This window comes from Macaca fascicularis, chromosome X, assembly GCF_037993035.2.
Source record: "Macaca fascicularis isolate 582-1 chromosome X, T2T-MFA8v1.1".
Lineage (NCBI taxonomy): Eukaryota > Metazoa > Chordata > Mammalia > Primates > Cercopithecidae > Macaca > Macaca fascicularis.
In genome coordinates this window covers 135853409-135873684 of record NC_088395.1, presented here as the reverse complement: position 1 = coordinate 135873684, position 20276 = coordinate 135853409, and the positions used below count along the sequence as shown (strand labels likewise).

Genomic DNA, 20276 nt, shown 5'->3' with positions numbered 1-20276 from the left:
AAGAAGATCGAAGTCATTATCTTTCAGCAGCGAGATCACCTCCCAACCATTGTGGACACTTTCAAAATAACTGGAAACATTGATGGACAGTGAAAGAGGCAAGAGAGGAAAATGTGATTTAATTCTGTGTTCAATGAAAAGAAAGAGCGCTGAAATTTCCATGAACTTTAGATACTTTTAACCTAGTTCTGAAAAAAAAAAAAAAAGTTTTTGTTTTTGTGGACTTTTAAGGCCATAAGTAAGAGACTGTAAGGAGAAAAGTCAACTGAATTTCCCAAAATAGAAATGATCATGAAATAAGAAAAGTAACTGCAGCTTTAAATACCAATTTTATTATACAACTAGGAACTGTCATTCTCCTCTGCCATCTAGTGGCCACAGCTACAATCAGAAAATGATCCTTGCTCTTCAAAGCTAGGGCCACTGTTAGAGGTAGAGGGGTATAAGCCCATTGTTGTCAAATGGCTTTTGCAAGTGTGCTTGGCCCGTGGACACGCCTTAGAACTCCATGCTCCACGGCGCTGCCTCCGAGGTGCACAGTCAAGATGGGACCTTTGCTGCCCAGCCATGTCAGCAGCTGGAGGACGGATGCCTGCGGGTGCGAGGAAGAGGGCAGGCTTGTGATGTGAGGGAGCTGCGGTGAGCGGCTGTGCTGGCAAGGCCCTGTTCAGCCGCCCATGTGCTTGAGCAGGACACTGTGTTCATTCATCCCAACACACAGAAATGCCTTTCTTTCATGAAATAATGTTTTCCTTAATCTTTTTCTGATTATAAAAGTCATACATCTTCATTGTAGAGCATTTAGAAAACCAGACAAACATGAGTAAAAAAAAAAAGCCATTGAGGTTGGCTCCAGAGAGTGGCTTGGGGGCTTTATCCTAATCTCCATCAGCACCCCCATAGTCACTCTGAATACAGATGCAGTGTAAGGCAAAACCCTGCTTGCTATGCAAAGACATCTTGCAGCTTCAAGACAAATCCCCTAGCCTACCTTTCAATGGTTTCTAAACCCTCCTGTGTAGACATTCTGAAGCCATGACTGCCCATGATGCCACCCTCTAGGGGTGACTGCTGGTAACAGTTTGGAGAATGGACTTCCACTATTTTTGTGCCTATGTATTGTCTTTATATCTGATTTTTTAAATTTAGGAACATTAGGTACATACCTACTTACATGCTGCCTTTTCCACCTCATGTTATATCCTAGCATTTTTCCACGTCACAATTCCTTAAAAACATTATTTGACAAGGCTCTGTAATATTATATCCATAAACATCTACAATGTGTTTACCCATCTTCTGGTGATGAAGGTTATGTAAATTGCTTCATTTTTTGTGCTAATGAATATGTTGAGAAGAACGGGTAGACTTAAGCCATTGCGCTCCTCTAGGGTGATTTCCTAGAAGTGAAATTACGAGTGTGTGAATGCTTCCAGGCTCTTAATGCATGTTGCCACATTGCTTTTAGAAAGGTGACACTCATTTACTCTTGTCCAAGCAGCAGGAAGGCTTGTTTTTCCTTGCCTTTGCCAACACTGGAGTAATCAATGATGATTACTGGATGCCAGGCATCAGGCTAGCTGCTGGAGATATGATAGTAAGGGGAGGAAAAGATCTGGTCTCTGCCTCAGCAGTGTTCCTGAGCTGGTGGGAGAGAGTGACCTTGCTCAAATAATAAATGTGTAATTACAAAGTGAAGGAGAGGAAAGGGTGCAAGGAGAGTGTGTCACAAGGACATGTTACATCCTAGGCTAGGAGGTGGCCAGGGAAAGCTCCACAGAGAAAGTGATGTTTTTGCAGAGACTGAGGCCTTGGGAGGAGTTGGCTCTGTGTGAGAGGGAGCAGGGAGCAGACAAGGACAGAAGTCCAGTCTGAAAGAATGGGGGATGGGTCTACGGCCATTCACATACCGCCGTGAATGTGCCCCACCTCAGCTGAAAGAATGGGGGATGGCAGAAGAGGTTTGAGTCCATGACAAGCAGACAAGCCAAGGCTTGTGGGTCCAGGTAAGAATTCTGGGACCCAGAGAGGGGCAATGTGATCAGACTCACTTTTGAAGAATCACTTAAGATTTAAAAAAATGTTAATCATGGTAAAAAGCACAAAACATGGTCAGGCGCGGTGGTTCACGCTTGTAATCCCAGCACTTTGGGAGGCCAAAGAGGGCAGATCATGAGGTCAGGAGTTCGAGACCAGCCTGGCCAACACGGTGAAACCCTGTCTCTACTAAAAATACAAAAATTAGCTGGGCATGGTGGCAGGCGCCTGTAATCCCAGCTACTCGGGAGGCTGAGGCAGGAGAATCGCTTGAACCTGGGAGGCGGAGGTTGCAGTGAGCCAAGATTGTGCCACTGCACTCCAGCCTGGGTGACAGAGCTAGACTCAAAAAAAAAAAAAAAAAAAAAAAAGAAAAGCACAAAACATAAAATTGATCATCTTAGCCATATTTAAGTGTAGAGTTCAATAGTGTTAGGAGTATTCACATTGCTGTGCAATGAATCTCCAGAACATTTTCATCTTGCAAAAAAAAAAGAAAAGCACAAAACATAAAATTGATCATCTTAGCCATATTTAAGTGTAGAGTTCAATAGTGTTAGGAGTATTCACATTGCTGTGCAATGAATCTCCAGAACATTTTCATCTTGCAAAGCTGAAACTCTATACCCATCAAACAACTGCCCATTTCCCCAATTCCCAGCCCCTGGTAACACCATGCTTCTTTTCTCTATGGATTTGGCTATTCTAGGGACCCCATAGAAGTAGAATCATACAGTGCTTTTTGGAACTGGCTTATTTCGTTTAGCATAATGTCCTCAAGTAGTAGCATGTGTCATGACAAATTCTTTCCTTTTTAAGGCTGAATCATATTCCATTGTATGTAGAGAACGAACACATTTTGTTTTTCTATCCATGGGCATTTGGGGTGCTTCCATCTTTTGGCTATTGTGAATAATGTTGCTATGAATATGGGTGTGCAAATATATCTTTGAGACCCTGCTTTCAATTCTTTTGGATATATCTCTAGAAGTGGGATTATTGAACCATATGGTAGTTCTATTTCTAATTTTAATAAACTTTGAGAATCAATTTTAAAAAGCAAATTCAACAAGGCTGATTTTGTTGCCTACAAAACAATAGAAAATAACAGTACTGTGTGGTTGCTAAAAACTATTATCTTCTTGGATTACATTAATATAATTCAGTAAGTCCCCCCCTACCACATGAATTCCTCTAAAGTTAATAGAGCTCAGAATGAATAATTAAATGTATATACATTTCAGGAACACTTATTCAATACACTTATGTTTTGAGGGACAATCTTTATTTATTAGCCAAACATCATTGAACATTTACTCTTGGCAAGGCATTGTGGGAAACCCAAAATATGCCCAGCTTGGTTCCCACTCTCTTGAAGCTTCCAGTCCAAAAGGGGCAACAACATCCTTTGGTATGCAGTATTTTTAAATGGTGGTACAGAGGGCAGGTTCTAGGAGTTCAGTAGGGGCAGGGGTTGTGGGAAAAGGCTTCCTGGAGGAAGTGACATTTGGGTTTGATGAGGTTTGGGTAGGTGGAGGTGGGGGCTGGAGGGTTCCAAGTGGCTGGTACAGACCGAGCCAAAGCAGAGAGTGCACATGAGTTTAGGGAAGGGAACAGCATGAGAAGGTCAAGTGGGAGATTCGGCCTGAGAGGTGGGTGGAAGAGACTAAGGAGAGCTTTGCATGCCAGGTGGAAGGATTGGAACTTCCATGGTAAGTGGGCTGGGGGGCCAGCAGGGGTCTGGAATAGGGGAGAGACATCAAAACAGTGCAGGGATGTGTACAGGGAGAGAAACTGGTAACTGAGAAATTAGTTAGAAAGGAGTTAAATACATCAGGCGATTTAACTCCTTAAATGAGGCAATGAGTGTTTGAATTTTATTGGGGAGGGGGGCAGGAGTTGGAGGGGCTGGGAAATGGGCAGTGGAAAGGAGCGGCCGGCTAGAGACTGCAGTTGAGCTGATCTTGGCCCCTTTTCCGTGGAGGTCCTCCCTTCCTCCCTCTTTCTTGCTTTCTTTACTTTTTCTCACCCTTCCTCCCTCTTTTCTTCCTTCCTGCCCTTCTGTCGTCCATCTTTCCCTTTTTTTCCTTCTTTTAAAAAAATATTGGCCAGGTGCGGTGACTCACGCCTGTAATCCCAACACTTTGGGAGGCCAAAGCAGGCTGATCACCTGAGGTCAGGAGTTCAAGACCAGCCTGGCCAACATGGTGAAACCCCATCTCTACTAAAAATAAAAATACAAATAAATTAGCTGGGTGTGGTGGCACGCGCCTGTAGTCCCAGCTACTAGGGAGGCTGAGGCAGGAGAATCGCTTGAACCCAGGAGGTGGAGGTTGCAGTGAGCCAAGATCGTGCCACTGCACTCTAGCCTGGGCAACAGAGTGAGACTCTGTCTCAAATAAAACAAAACAAAGCAAACAAAAATATTATGTCTGTCTTGTCTTGTAACGACCAGTCTCACCCATTTTGGTTTCCTTCAGAACCTTGCATGGTAGCCTGCACTTGGCAGGTGCTGGATAAATATTTGTTGAATTGCAATTGGTAACTGATTAGAAAGTGGGGCAGGGGCCAAAAATAACCAAAAGCTTAGGCCTGGGTGATGGGAGAGAGGAGGATGCCAGGAGAAGCTGGTCAGGGTCAAAGAAAAGTTGAATTTGACCTGCCAGCAGGCAATCTAGCTGACATGAAATCTTGGGATGTAGCTAGAAGGGATAGGGGTTTTAAGGAGCGCCCTCACCTTCATGCCCAGTCCAGCTGGGGAGACAGTGGCTGTGTTTAAGAGCACAAATCTGGGCTCCGAAGTCATTTTCTGGTCAGCCACTAGCTAAGTACCAAGTTACGCCATCTCTCTGAGTCTGTTTTCTCACCCATAAAAGTGGGATAATGGCCGGGCACGGTGGCTCATACCTGTAATCCCAGCACTTTGGGAGGCCAAGACGGGTGGATCACAAGGTCAGGAGTTCAAGACCAGCCTGGCCAAGATGGTGACACCCTGTCACTACTAAAAATACAAAACTTAGCCGGGCCCTGTCACTACTAAAAATATAAAACTTAGCCAGACGTGGTGGCACATGCCTGTAATCCCAGCTACTCGGGAGGCTGAGGCAGGAGAATCGCTTGAACCCGGGAGGCGGAGGTTGCAGTGAGCCAAGATTACGCTACTGCACTCCAGCCTGGGTGACAGAGCTAGACTCTGTCTCAAAAATAAAATAAAATAAAATAAAAAGGTGGGATAATGTAGTACTTTATCAGCCTATTGTAAAGGCTAAAGTGATATTAAATGTATTAGTACCTGGGATAAATGACAGCTAGGGTTATTAGTTATTATTACTCTTTCTAAAGTTAGGAGAAGGAGCATACAGAAGTCACGTCGCTTCCCTGAGTAAAGGCAGCCATGGCCTCCTGTGGTGTCGAATGAAATGCAAGCTCCTGCCCGAGGTTCCTCAGGCCCTCTGTGACCACGTTCCTGCTCGCCTGTTGTCCAGCAAGTCCTGTTCCTCACGGAGTTCTGCCTGGCTGTCCCCTGAGCACAGCCAGCTGTTTTGCTGCCTCAGGGCCTTTGCATTTGTCTTTTCCTTTGCTCCGAATGTCTTTTGCCAGATCTTGCACGTGTGGCTCTTTTTGTGGGTATTCAAATCAAGATATGGTGCCTTGGCTTCCTGAGGTTTAAGTCTCAGCTAAAACATCACCTCCTCAAAGCAACTTTTCCTGACCAAGGCCCCCCGCTGTACCCTCAAGTGCATCCCCCTGTTTGATACTCTCCACAGTACTTGTCAGGATCTGTAGTGACCTTGGGTACTGTTAATTTGCATATCTGTCCACCCTCATCCCTGCCCTGCCCTGCCCTCTTGATGAAGGCACCATGAGAGCGGCAACCTTATCTGGTTTACTTCTAGATCCTCAGCACCTTGAACAGCATGGGGCACACAGGAGCCACTCAACAAATACTTGTTAAATGAATAACCCATACTGAGATGTAAGAGGAGGGGTGATGGTTGAGGGGGAAAAGTCCAGAGAGGGTGGAGGAGAAGGGCTCAAAAGTGCAGGTGGAGGAGCTGGTCTTGGCGAGGAAGACCGCTTATTTCTCAGACAGATGGAAAGAGGGAGAGATGAAGTTAAGCTGGAGACATTTTGATGTGCAGGGGGCAAGACTGTTTCGACATTTTCACAAAGCAAAGGGTACAGTCATCTGCTGGGAGCTGAAGGGCAGCAGAAGTGGGTTCTGGGCCTGGAAGTCAATGGAGGGCTTGGGAATAACTCCACTAGCTGCCATTTATTTAGCACTTAGGCACCAGGCACTGTTCCAAGGCCTGGAAATGTATAACTGATCTCATCCTCATGATGATACTACGAGGAAAGGTGCTATCATTACTTTTAAGATGTGGATACACCTTCAATACATACAATTTTTCTTCTCAATTATACCCAATAAAGCTGGGGAGAAAAGACATGGAAACCAAGGCACAGAAACGTCAATTAACTTTTGATCAGGGTCACATATCTAGGAAGTGGCAGAGCTGGGATTTGAACTCAGGCAGTCTGGTCATTGGAGCCTATGTGAAGAACCACTATAGTTTTCTGCCTCCCTAGGCCCCGTGGAACAGGTACGTGAGGTCATCAAGAGAGGAAGAGGAAGATTGTGGAAGAGTACATGGCAAGTCCAGGGGCAGTCAGCCAGAACGTTGTACCAGAAAGCCCAGGAATGAGGGCAGAGAGTCAATGGGACAGGGTGGGTGACTTATGGTTAGGCACAGCAAAGATGGGGACTGAGGCAAGAGAGAGAGAGGAAGGAGTTTTCTGGGTAAACAGCACATGCAAAGGCCCTGAGGTTAGAAAGAGTTCAGCTCACCGGGAGGGGTAAAAGGACAGTATCAGAGTATAGTGGCAGGGGTGAGGAAGGCTTATGGTAGGCAGAGGTCAGATCCTTTAGGGTGGTATTCCTCAAAGTGTGGTCCAAGCACCCCTGCATCAAAATGCTCTTGGGTCCTGATTTAGAATGCAGACTCTGTGCCTTATCTCAGACCAACTTACTCAGAGTTTCTGGAGTCTAGGAATCTGCTTTTTAACAATGTCTCCAGGTGATTCTTCTGCACATGAGTATTTGAGACCCACTGATGCAGGGCCTGGTGGGCCACAGGGAAGCTTAGGTTTCATTGTAAATGTCACTGAAGGGTTATCCACAGGGAAGGGATGAGACTGATGTAATTAAGTCATGCTGCCTGCTGCGTGGAGAATGGATTGGAGGGCAGAAAAGCTAAAAGGAAGACCAGGCAGGGCATGGTGGCTCATGCCTCTAATTCCAGCACTTTGTGAAGCCAAAGTGGGAGGACTGCTTGAGCCCAGGAGTTTGAGACCAGCCTGGGGAACACAGGGAGAACCCACCTCTACAATTTTTTTTTTAATTAGCCAGGCTTGGTAATGTGCACCTATAGTCCCAGCTACTCGGAGGCTGAGGTGGGAGGATCGCTTGAACCTGGGAAGTCAGGCTGCTCAAGTGAGCCGATCATGCCACTGCACTCCAGCCGAGGCAACAGAGTAAGACCCTCTCTTAAAAAAAAAAAAAAAAAAAAAAAAGAGAAAAAGAAGACCAGGCAGGAAGCCATTACAACACCCTCGTAATGGTGGTGGCCTTGACCAATAAAATCGGCAGTGGGGGTGATGAAAAGTAGATGTGTGGGGCACGCTGCTGACGTGGTCAGTCAGTAGGAAACAGAGAAATCAAGGCTAGCTCCTAGATGCTTAGCCCTAGCAACTGGCCAGATGGTGGTGACATTCTCTGAGCTGAGGGGAGACAGCTAGAGGATCTAAGTTGGGTGGTAGTAAAAGAACCAGAAGTAAAATAATTCTACTTTGGAAATGTGAAGCTTGACATGCCTGTGATACATGTGAGGGGAGATGCCAGCTAACTAACTGGATATACTGGGCAGGAACTCGGAAGAGAGCTATGAGGTGGAAACGTAACATTTGGAATCAGGGTATTACAGATATTTACAGCCACGGAAATTGATAAGATGCCACCAAAGGAATTAATGGGCAAGCAGAGTAGAACTGTTTGAAAAAAAAAAAATGCCACTATGCCATGCAGTGTCACTAACCTAAGTAATCTTAGGTCAGTCATTGTCCCCTCTGAGACTTTCCCTATCCAAACAATGAGATCAGATTAGGTCATCACTAAGGTTCTCTCCCTAACATTTAGTGATGCCACTGTTGTAATGTGTGGCTTTTACATTATGAGGCTACACCAAGAGCCAGTTCTTCAACTTGCACTGCAATCAGAAAGGCCCTACTGGGTCTCCTATAACAGAAGCCTAGCAGCTGGGGATGCCATTTCCTCTCTAACCTCTGGAAAGATAGACCACCATGCCTGCTATTCACATTGCCTGCTGCTATGTAAAAACTTCTGGTGTCAGTGTCCATCTGCTGGGGGGAAAATCACTCTCAGAAAGAAACACCTTCTCCTGCCAAGGCTTTGGGTGGGGCTTCAAAAGTTGTTTATGACAACACTGAGTCAGCACATTAAGCAGGGTCAAGCTCACAGCTGGAGGGAATTGGAAGAGGGCCTTAGTAGAGAAGAAACCTCCAGCTGTGGCTTCTTCAGCCTCAAAGGGAATGGAATCAGAATCCACCAATTCATAATGGAGACTGGCACCATGCTCAAATCAGGGGTTTCCTCCCAACATGTTAGACAGTTCAGATGAGAACAACAAAAAAGTACTAAATTTATGGACTTGATCACCCCAATAAGTCATAAAAGTTCAAAACTGGTTTTCAAAAGCTGCAAAATAAGATTATGTTAAAACAGGCTCTCTGGGGAGGCACATCTTGAGACTATGTGAGCAGGGGTAACTGGGTTCTCCCCAGATGTGCATCTTAGGGTTTGTCAGGTTTCTGGGGCTGGAGGGATCACAGATCTGACCTAGTGTGACATTTACATGCATTAAGAGTCAACGTCCTTTCCTCTAATTCAGTTGTTTTGTTGCCTGAATCCTTAGGGTTAAAATAAGGGTACTTGGCTGGCCTCTGAAAGTATAGGACGCCTTTATTAGCCTCTGAAAATGCATGGTTTCTTCTCATCTCTGAGGGTGAATATACCAAGAATTCTTATAAATGGTATTTCCCTGTAAGACAGGTAATGACAGTACAGGCACAGCTGATGGGGACTGCAGTCAAGTCGAATGGAACCCAGTGACACATAAGCCCTCCCTCCTGAGTGCTTCCTCACCAAAATCACACTTTGCTTTTTCACACAACATATATTTATTCAGAAAAAAATTTGCAATAAATTATAATAAAAAAGATGACACGAAATATAGAATCCCACTAGCAGCTTTGCTTAGTGATCAAGACTTTTTGGGAAATCTAACAAACAATTATAGAATAAGAAAACAGTGAAAGGGAGACTAACGCAATGTCACCACATGGATTTAAACCATTTCTTCCCTAAGACAGCAGGTGCAGAGTCTTTCCCTACCAGTTGAATCTGAAATCATTACTTCAGAGCAGCTACAAATTAGTACCTTAGAGGACTTGGGAATTACAGGTGGGGTGTTGCAATAGGCATGGTAGGGAAGCAGATTTCTTCCGTCTGGGTCTACGTCTTGTCTCCTCTACCTAGAGATTGTCTAAAATTCTCAACCCTGTATATGTTCCAGGATGAGGTGTAAAAAGGTCGAGGCAGTACACCAACTTAGTGTTTTGACCTGATGTAGAAAGAGATAGGATACTGCATACGTGCAGCACAGAGCCTCCACTAACCACACCCTTGATCACCCAAAGATCCCAGGTCAATGATATGCTAGAAAACAAGCCCAGGAAAGGTATTTCCCTAGGGTATGATCCTACCCCAGTGTCTATTATCTGCCTCTTTTTGTGGTCACTTTCTGGCCTTGCGGAGATGACAAACCTGTTCTGCTCTCAGTCTTCCATTAACTAAGTTCAACACCCAGCCCCTGACCTATCATACCTCCAGCTCTGTCGCACCAGTAACTTGACTCCTACTGCTTTAACTCTCAATCAGGAAAGCGTTTAGCCGTATTGCAAAATACGTACTTTTTTTTTTTTTTTTTCAAGAAATGGGGGAAATCACTGGTGGTGCCTTGGATATGCTAGAAATGTCATGGAGTCAATGCCCAGGATCGTACATAGAGCCTGTACGTTATGTTCCTTGCAATTAACGTAAACAGGCAAGGGTGGTTGTAACAAAAGAAAACCAGGAGGAAACCAATTGCATCAGGCAGTTTTGCAGTCAGTGGTTGGTGGCTCATCAACCAATATAGATTAATTTTTTTAAAAAAGGCTGTATCACAGAGTTTGAATAAATGAAAAGCTCAGAGGGTCATCTTGGATGGGAGAGGTAAGGTGCTTGGTTGGTCCTATTGGCCAATCTCTTTACACAACACTGGATATGGTCTGGGAGCCAAGGGGAGCCTCTAAACCCTTTACGTGCAGGAGCTGGTTGTAGAGCACAGAGTCAGTCCCGCTGAGGAAGGAGGTAACACCTGCCCTTGGTACTTCAGAAGACCAGAAAACGGATTCTAAGGGTCATCCGCAATACCTTTGCTGTGGGAAGGATCAATAGCTCTAGATGGGCCTGCCTGAGGTACAAGACTCCCTCTTTTACTGTGGGGCCAGTGTTGCTCTGGAGGTGGATGTCTAGGCAGGAGATGGGTCTCAGAGACACCCAGGATTAGTCTTTCTGTAAAATTTGAGTAACAACAGGAAAAGGATAGTGGGAAGCAGGACCTGTCAAACACGAATGCTCTCACTCTTCAGATACTCAAAGTGCTTCCATTCTGATTGTGATTCTCTCACATCGATGGGATGCCATCTCTAATAGTCCCTAAAGTTATGCTACTAAATGTGATCTAAGAGAATATGGTTCCACCCAGTGCGGAGCCATGAAAAGGCCAATGTTACAGAGACATGAAGATGCCATTGTAGTAGAAATGCACAAATGCATGTAATAACTGCACGCAGACAGTGAACTCACTGTTGAGGACACCCAAGGAGTCACTAGCCTCACTCAGACTTCGTTCAAAGTGACAGAACGAGGGGAGTGGAGTGCAAAGGAGTGATCCGGGAAGGGGTGGGTCAAAAGTGCATTATACAAAGGACTCTAGACAAGTCTCAGCTACAGCAAGTAGTGCTTGTAGGCCTAGAATGGGAACATCTCAGAATCTAGGCCTAGGGTACTAAGGACAATCATGACAATTGGATAGGAGGGCAACAAACACATCCCTAGGTAAAGGAGTGTAAATACAGATCTTTTTGCCTTATAAAGAGAAAACACAAAAACACCAAAATATGGTAACTTTGGCTTGGCAATATAAGTCTAAAAGTATTTTGCTGTGGAGGATATGGTAAAGGAGGGATTAGGAAACACTCTTCCTTTTTACTATAAACAGAACTTGAAATTCTGCAATAGACCCTTCCTGTGGCATGACTTTTAAAATCATTCTGAAATACTTGGAGCCCGAGATCGTCTGCTTCTAGAATATCAGAGAATAGTAAAAGCCTTAGTCTTCTTCGCTCCCAAGCAGAAAGCCCAGAAGGAACTGAATAGCACGCTGGCGGTCACTTGGAGTCTGTCTTGCCATAAGGTTGGGTGGAGGCCTCAGGAGAAGACTAGTGAAGAGAGTAGCTAGAAGACGACAGAAAGACAAGCGGAAACTTTTGTCAGACATAACCTAAGCAAAACCTCAGGGCAGGAGGGCCTGGGGACAATGACTGTTGACTGCCATGTGCCTGCACACGCAGTAAGGTATATACTGGATACAATGCATGAAGAGTATTCTCAACAAATGCCCCATGCTGCATGAAGCACTCTTACCGATCATGTTGGCATTGACGCTATTGTATTCAGAGAATTTTAAGAGTTCTCGAAGGAATGCCATCAAGTAACGGAAAACATTTCTATGGCATCTCGGAAGCTGGGAGATCACCTGTTTTTAAAAATAGGGGTAGGCAGTGAGAAAAACAGGTGGAAGATGAAAGTAAGAGGAACTTACAGCTGCCATTAATAGTAGTCTATAATCCAACTCTTGCAGGACCCGTTTCATCTATCAACTTCTATTATCTCCTCATGGCCAACACAACACCTTCCAAATTATAACTTCAAAGTAAGAACGGCCGTGCTGTTTGGTCCCCGTCCACTCAATGACCAGGCCACATGGTCATCACACATTCACACGCACACCCCGCCTCACAATAGGTCGGTGTTCATCTGCTCTTTTCCCATTTCCGCAGGCATGTAGCCACGGCACCTACCAAGCTGAATGGTTTTCTTTACAATGTCACTTAACATGGATGGGGACTCCTCCCAATACTCACTAGTCCAATTCACAGGTACTCTCAGTTACTGTGCATTAAAATCATTTCAGGATTAAAAACACACACCAAGAAGAGAAAAAGAAGAAAGGCTCCCAAGTGTCACCCATCCTTCCTGGTAATGTCAGCCAGAATTCCATGTACAATCAGCTTCACCAATTTACCCTAGAGTAGAGGGATCCACCCCACTGTTTTCTGTAAACAGAAATAGGCCAATGGGGAAAAGGTGGCAAATATCATAGGAAATAACACAACCTAAAATTTAAGGGTAGCAACCCTCAATGTTCGTGTCCTGCCACTAATAACAGATCCAGACCCATCCTACCAGACAGCTGGCTGCCTATCTGGCTCTGTAAAACTGATGACTTCTCTATGGGGGAACCTGCGTCAAACACATCCTCAGGTCAGTGGAACCCACCTGTCGGCAGATCCGGGGATCATGAGCAGAGTCAAGACATCGCTGATACAGCTCGTAACAGATGACTGGCTCTGGCAGGGCTTCCAAGAAAATGAGCAGTGCTTCAGCCACAGAGTGGTTGCTGCCAGCTGAATCAACTTAAGTCAAGGGAAAGGGGCTCCAGGAGAAAGGCCACACAGAGCCCCGACGGGCTCCTTTCCTCAAGCTCCTGCAGGGACTGTTTCCTTCCTCTTATTTGGGGCACACTGATCCTAATGGGGGCTTGATATTTTATTGATTCAAGTGCCCTGCAGCTGAGTTGTTACAGAATTGGTCAAAGACTCTTGGCAGCTTTGGCCCAGCTTCAGGGTCAGGGGAATATAGCCTGCAGAGTGACAGTTGACACTGAAGCAGTCCTATAAACCAGTTGCCCATGTTTCCCATCCTTCTCCCTGCCCTGTCAACAGTACGTGTGGTGGCAGGAGTGACTGATCACCTGAAGGAGAATAGTACCAGCGTTGTGGCTTCTATGTCCCATGCTTTTTAAGTCATTGTTATCTACCCCTTGCTTCCTTTTAGTAAGAGCTGGATATGGAAAGAGGTCAAAAGTTCATAAAAGGAAATGAGAAACAAGTGGATAGTCAGTGGTTATCCTACAATAAAAGACATTACAAAGAAAATAAATATAGAACCACAAAAAGCAAATAGAGGTGCGAAGAAGAGTTTGACCAAGCACTCATCCAGCTTCTTATGCTTTGGTCGCAAAGGATACGGATTGTCTCAGGAATGCTGGTATCCAGACAATCAATGATCTGCTGGAGTTCTTCCTGCATTCCAGGGGTCTGGAACAGGTCCTCCTACCAAAGAAGTCAGAATGAAGGGAACAGGCAAGATAATCACTCCTGAGGTTATGATGATTACCCAAGGATCAGAAGAGCAGCAGGAAGCAAAAGGGAAGGGTGGTATGTGTGTTAATAATTACAAATGGAGGTGTGAAAATAGCACATTTTTCCTTTAGCATTTCTCTAATCCATGTGAAATGTTATTTCAAATAAGAAAATGTTCTTTCCAAAGGTTTTAGCCTACACCTGATAAGGCAGGGGACCAGATGGCTAGAGCAAGAAACCAGGTGTTCTAATTCTAGCCTCTTTTTAAATTTTTTTTTAATAGAGATGGGGTTTCACCATGTTGCCCAGGCTAGTCTCGAACTCCTGAGCTCAAGCAATGTGCCTGTCTTGGCCTCCCAAAATGCTGGGATTACAGGCATGAGCCACCGTGCCTGGCCTACTTGCAGCCTCTTGACAAGGAGCAGAAGGCAGAGTCCAAACAGAATAACCACATTCAAATGCTAGTACTACTGAACGCTGGGGAAGGAGGAAATTGCATGCTCATACTAAACCTTGCTTTCAAGTTACATTATTCTTCAGTAGGTAAGAGAACATTACCTTTCAATTTAGTCCCAAGAAATGTCTCTTTTGGGGGTGAATGAGTTGGGGTGGCATTTTAGATAGGATTTAAAAGAAAAACTAGGACCAAGTTAAAAAATGGGTTTAAAATCTGCTTTAGATTTAAAAATCTCTAATGCCTACATGACTCATAGCCAAAGTAGGCATTATAGACTCAGGTGTGCAGCTGTCCAGGGAAAACGAGAGAGTAGCCAGGAGACAGGTGCTCTTAATTTGGTCCTGGCTCTGCCACGACTACACTTAGGCCTTGGTCTTAGTAAATAACTTAGCTTTGCATGCTTCAGCTGTGACATCTGTGACCAGGGACACTTCCACCCACCCAGTTGATCTGACAGTGCCACTGTGTGCAGGTAGCTTGGGAAAGTTAAAAGCGCTATGCTGATGCGAGGTGTTATGATTTCCTATAGTATTTACACACCTTCCAAAGTTGTAGGGAAGGTCTACTCTCACTTACCTGGTGACAGGCATATTTGAATAGGTGATCTACTAGAAGCCAGATCTCCTTGGGGACCTGAAGGGGTCTCTCACTGGCACCTTCATCCAAAGGAACCATTTGCAGAAGGGATTTCTCCTAATAGATGGAAAAGGATGAGAATCAAAGGGGTCTCAGAATAGAGATTTTGGTGTATAACTTAAAGTCCTTCAAATTCTGGTCATGCAGGTACAATGTGATCTTCATCTCTTAAGATTTTCCATTTCTTCTCAGTGGGGACACCCCTGGTCAGAAGGCACTTGATAGCGAGTCCCACAGTTAAAGGATGTCCTTTCCTAAATGCTTCACTTAATTGTTCTGCATTTCATTTGAGTTTATGATGTTTATTACATGGATGCCTTGTGTTTAAATCCTTTCAAAGGTGACACTGAGAACCAGTGCTCCAGTGATACAGTCACAGTGGAGTCCATACAGCACTGGTGACTTGGGGGGACTATTAAATTACAATTGTCAATATAGTACTTTGAGAGATCAGGGTCTACACTTAGGTATTTGTTTATTTCTAACTTACTCTTCCTTCAGGTCTTACCACAGATACTGTTGTTTGTTTTCAATGTTGATTTAAATGAGCTTCTTTGGTTTTCAGGAATTAAAGAGAACTCTCCACAACATTAGACCCACATATGTAAATATTTCAGGCTTGATGGAAGTTCTAATCTTAAGGCACTAAAACTCATAAGCCTTAAGGTCCAAAAATAGTAAACTGAATATAGCTAACCAAGAGGCAGAAATACCATGAAAAGTCTAAGGTCTGAGTCCAGAAGTTACATTTTCTAGGAATAGCTCAGTCAAGATTTCTAGGGGCTTTTACTCCTTTCATCTATCTTTCTACTATCTGTTATATTCTTCTGAAAGAATTTTGTAAGAGAAAAACCCAGAAGTGGCATAAATTAAATCAAAACTATATGTGAATTGGAAATGGCTAGGAAATAAATTCAGTTATCTTAGGTTCATGTAGTCAAATATAAATTACATGAAAAAATGTTTGAAATAGTAAAGGCATCTGAACGTAGCCTTCAGAAAAATCCCAGTGGAGAGAACTATGACCAAATTTTTTGCATCCTCCTCCCTCCCCCGCCTCTAGCTTGAGGTCATATATATTCTGCATGTTTAACTAAGAAATTCTTGCCCAACATTGTGCAACTTGTGAATTCCATCCACAACCCCCAGTCACGTAGCTTTAAAAGAAAAAAAAAAAGGAGCATGTCACTACTTTGACAGAGACCACATACACCACAGCCGAGCTGAGGTCTCTTCTCAACATTATGTTCTTTAACAAGCATTGATGACCTTTAAAAGCTGCTGTGCCTTTCTAAGGGAATAAGAAAGAGAAGGGAGTGTGACAGTTGGTTACCATTTAAAATCTTTCTTTTTTTTTTTTCCACATTCAGTTTGCTTCCTTTCTGTCCCTGGGATTCTATCACTTGATATTCATGTTGCTAATAGTTGCCAGAATGTCTATCAATGGCTCATCCATTTACTTCTTTCCAGTTGCAAGTATCAAATCCAAGCATCCACATGGTATTTGAGCCAAAACACTGTCCATCTTGCACTCTGCTAACTCTCTGGACCAAATGCAGCACATGTACTGATTCTTTAGCAGATGCCTCTAAACTTGCCATATAGAAATTATGCAGCACTGATTCACGTACTTTTTAAAAAGTCTGACATCCAACTGGAGCTTTTCCTATACTAAGGCATTAAGGCAACACAAGGCACTGTGTAAGATAAAAAGACAGAACATGGACTGCTCTTAACAGGGAAGAGCTAGGAAGCACAGCTGTCTCAAACCTTGGTGGTTTAAAAAGGTTAATAAAATGTCAGTAGATTACATACACCATCCACTATTCATTTTCAAATTCCTGTATGATAATATGGAATGCCACAGTTGTGTCTCCAAAGTCCAGAGAAAAGATCATGCACAAGAAACAATACTTGAATAATTTCACAAATTATCCTGAACTCTAATTTTCAAAGGAAAACCAAGTTACTTTGTCTTCTTTCAACAAGACACATTCAGCGCCTGATAAGCCCACACTTTGTAACCTTACTTAGTGTTAATAACTAAAGCATGAAAACAGCATGCCATCCCCATCATCAAAAGGCATTAAATTCCACCAAGTGGGGAGGGTGTATGACTTCAGCAAGTTTTTCAACCTTTCTGGGCCTTGGTTGTCTCATCTATTAGAATGGAGAAAATAACCTTACCTGTCTGAAGGTAGAGGCCTGAACCAGATGATCTTTTATGATCTTGTTCAGGTCCACAATTCTATTCTATGCTCTATTTCTTGATCATATCTGTGTATTTTTTTCTGAAATTAATTGCTATGATCATTAACCTCAAATCATTCTTAATGCAACAGAAAGCTACTTCTTCTGGTTTTATTGTCATTGGAAATGGAGGACAGCTAACTGGTGCCCTCCTCCAATTCATGAGCATTCAGATACGTCAAGACGGCTCTGTAGTTACTTCTCATTTCAAAAATACAAATCTAGAACCTTGAGTCCTACTGTTTTTATGTTCCGAGTCTCAATGACTTGACTGCTACAGTAAATATCTTTCCTGTACTTCAAACACTTAAGGACAGCTGGTAGGACTTTAGGGGAGTCTCACCAAGTCAGAGGTCTCTGATATGGGAACGCCTAGGGACAAATTCCAGGGACCACAGTTAAGTGTTAATCAAGCACAGGGAAACTCTCATAACCACCAATGGATTGCATTACCTTTTCTAGGAAGCTGTCTTCTTCCTGAGAGCGGAGCAGGAAAAGAAAGTCATTGACAGACAGAATATGATTAGAATTAATTTACAGAATTAGAAACAGATCAGTATTAGAACTCACTATCTTACCAGATATACATGCTTTAAACAGCTTTGAATTCTTCAAATAAATTATGATTGTTGAAAATGAAATACATTTTTCATACACAAAGTTCTCTACTAGACATTTTAAATTTTTGTGCAGTTTGAGAATATCACTCAATAAATACGTGCGGTTCTAGACTTCTGTGTCCTTTGGCATCTGCCAACTGACCCAGCCAAATGCCCCAATGTCTCTTCCTGTCTGCTGCTTGGAGGCAGGTGCACTGAGGTATATACCTCACTGAAAGAATATGGCTGTAGGCCCAACAGTGGCCATCTGGAAAGAGATGGTAAACCACTCTACTTTCCATTTTCACTCTTCTCACGCCAAACAGCCTCCTAAGCAGCATCCCAGATTCCTTTTTATCTCCTCGTATCCACTCCCCTCCTCAAAGGCCCTCAGAGTGCCCAGATTTGAAGGTCCTTCTGAACTATAAATGAATTTCATTTCAGACCTTTGCAGATCAGAAGATCCATCATTATCCCCTATTTTTATTTTCTTATTGGGTATAAGAGAAAAAAGAGAGGCAGGGGATAGGTAAGAAGGTATCTTTTTAATCTTCCTGTCTTTTATGCTGTTATTACAATCCAATAACAATAGCAGCAATAACTACCACCACCACTTAGGAAGCATCTGTCATATACCAGGAACTGTGCAAAGTGCTTATATACAGTCATTTAATCTGTACACACGTCCAAAGTAGATATTATTCCCATTTTACAGATGAAGAAACTGAGGCTTTGAAAGCTTAAATTATTTTCCCAAGGCCACACTCACTATTAGGTAGTAAGTGGCTGAATCAGGATTGGATCCCAGGTCTGATCAACTCCACAGTCATTATCACTATGTTCCGTTAGACAATTCAAAAAGGACAATGTGATTGCTTCCTGGACAGAGAGGTAGAGGAAAACTGTGAGAATGTATTCTCCATAACAAGCTAAGGACAGTGAGAAACCCCACTTAAAAGACAGCGTGGTTAATGGAAAGAGTGTAGGTACTGGTGTTGGACAGGCTTGGGTACAAATCTTTGTTCCACCTCTTGGCAATTTTGTATAGCCCTCGCACAAGTTACCAAACTTCATAGAGCCTCAGTTTCTTCATCTCTAAAATAGGGATAGTAATATTTACCTTGAAGCAGCCTAAAACCAAGGGGTGATGGGGCAGTATGCCAGCAGAAGGTCTGGGTCCCTCAAGGTTCCTCATACCTCCCCAGTGACTCCCAACCTGGATTGTTTCAAATCTGACTATGGACCACTAAGCGCTCAAGTCTAAATTACATGTCTCAGTTCTTACAGGTAAAAGGAGAAATCCCAATCTTACTGTCTGAGATGTACGGGAGCTGGGAGTGGACAGGGAGGAGGAAAAGCATGTGTTCCCTGGCATTCCTAGTGGTAATACTGAATGCATTCCTCCCAGACTGTTATCCATGGGGATTAGGCGTTTTAATATTGGTAGATACTTCACGAATTAAACATGCTTTTGTGGGTTTACCTAGACTCTTAAATATCACATGAAATAAAGTAATTAGAATAATAGCCTCTATAAGGTACGTACTTATAGTACTATAATTACAATACCTTTTAATGTCAAGTTGATTTTGAGTACCCAACATCTGATACAATTTTATACTAGAACCTCTTGTAAAATTTAGGACGTGTTATCAAATGAAGAATCTACCTGACACATTTTATATTTTTCCTTCCATGAATATCTGATACATGATATGAATAAAACTAGACAGAGATTTTGTATACTAACCTGTCAAACCAGGCTCTCAAAAAAGTTTTCTTTAAGCAGCAGCCATCCTCCGGTACAAGGCATTGTGCTAAAATGCCTTTGCAGGGGAAGGCAATGAGAAATGAGGATAAAGGAGAAATACCTGGTTTGTCCCTGACTCTGATTTGCAACTGAGTTGGGGTGAGGAGTTCCAGAGTTTACAGACTGGTATTGTCATAATTCATGAATACGAGTTCTCAATAGATCACTGCTAGCCCTTTAAAAGACTCACAGAATTTTAAAGGGTAGAGATGGGGAGAGAATATTACAAGTGGAAGAGGCAGAAATAAACAAAAGGCACAGAGACTGTAAATCACAAATTGAGATTACGAAGAAGTTAGTCATCTGTTTGTGGGGTGCATGGAGAATGCCAAGAAAAATAGTGGGAAATAAATCTGAAAAGGTATGTTGAAGTTAGCCTTGGGGGGACCTTACATGACAGATTAAGGCATTCGGATTGTATTCAGCAGGCATGGGGGAGCCACTGACTACCTTTAAGCAAGGAAGTGACAGGCCCCAAAGCAGTAGTACAGAAAGATCAATCTGACAGCCCTGAATAGGGAAAACTGAAGGGCAGAGACAGAGAAAGAGAGAGAGAGAGACAGTGAGAAAGACAAGGGGATCATTCAAAGGCTACCGAGGTAGGTCAAGCAGAAGAAGGTAAACATCTTAATAATAGAAAATTATAAACATACATACATACACACACACACATAGGTATATATATAATTTCTAAGTATATATATATTAAAGGGTATATTATATATGTATAATAAAAGGTATATACATACACTTACAAATGAATACAAGAGAAAACTCTGAAAGAAGAATCGAAAGGACTTTGATTAAATACGGATGGAGGGACAAGAGATTTACTTCTCTAGGTACAGGCACAAAGAAACAACATAGAAATTACATT

The 20276-nt window shown here is 43.2% G+C and overlaps 1 protein-coding gene across 6 annotated transcripts in view; it reads right to left on the bottom strand.

Annotated features, from left to right (window-relative positions):
• Nucleotides 1-310: 310 nt before the first annotated feature.
• The window catches only part of OCRL (OCRL inositol polyphosphate-5-phosphatase), a 60192-nt gene continuing 40226 nt past the window's right edge, over nt 311-20276 (bottom strand). For 3 of the 6 annotated variants that reach the window (XM_015444102.4, XM_065538413.2, XM_065538412.2), the window contains 6 exons: nt 17444-17467; nt 14681-14797; nt 13533-13617; nt 12782-12909; nt 11867-11978; nt 9276-11677 (listed from right to left, as the gene is read on the bottom strand). In XM_015444102.4, the coding sequence (XP_015299588.3) occupies nt 11553-11677; nt 11867-11978; nt 12782-12909; nt 13533-13617; nt 14681-14797; nt 17444-17467 (591 nt within the window). In that variant the 3' untranslated portion in view covers nt 9276-11552. Of the gene's footprint in view, nt 593-9275; nt 11678-11866; nt 11979-12781; nt 12910-13532; nt 13618-14680; nt 14798-17443; nt 17468-20276 lie in introns of those variants that run through there. The other 3 variants (XM_065538411.2, XM_074029171.1, XM_065538414.1) reach the window with 2 other exon arrangements.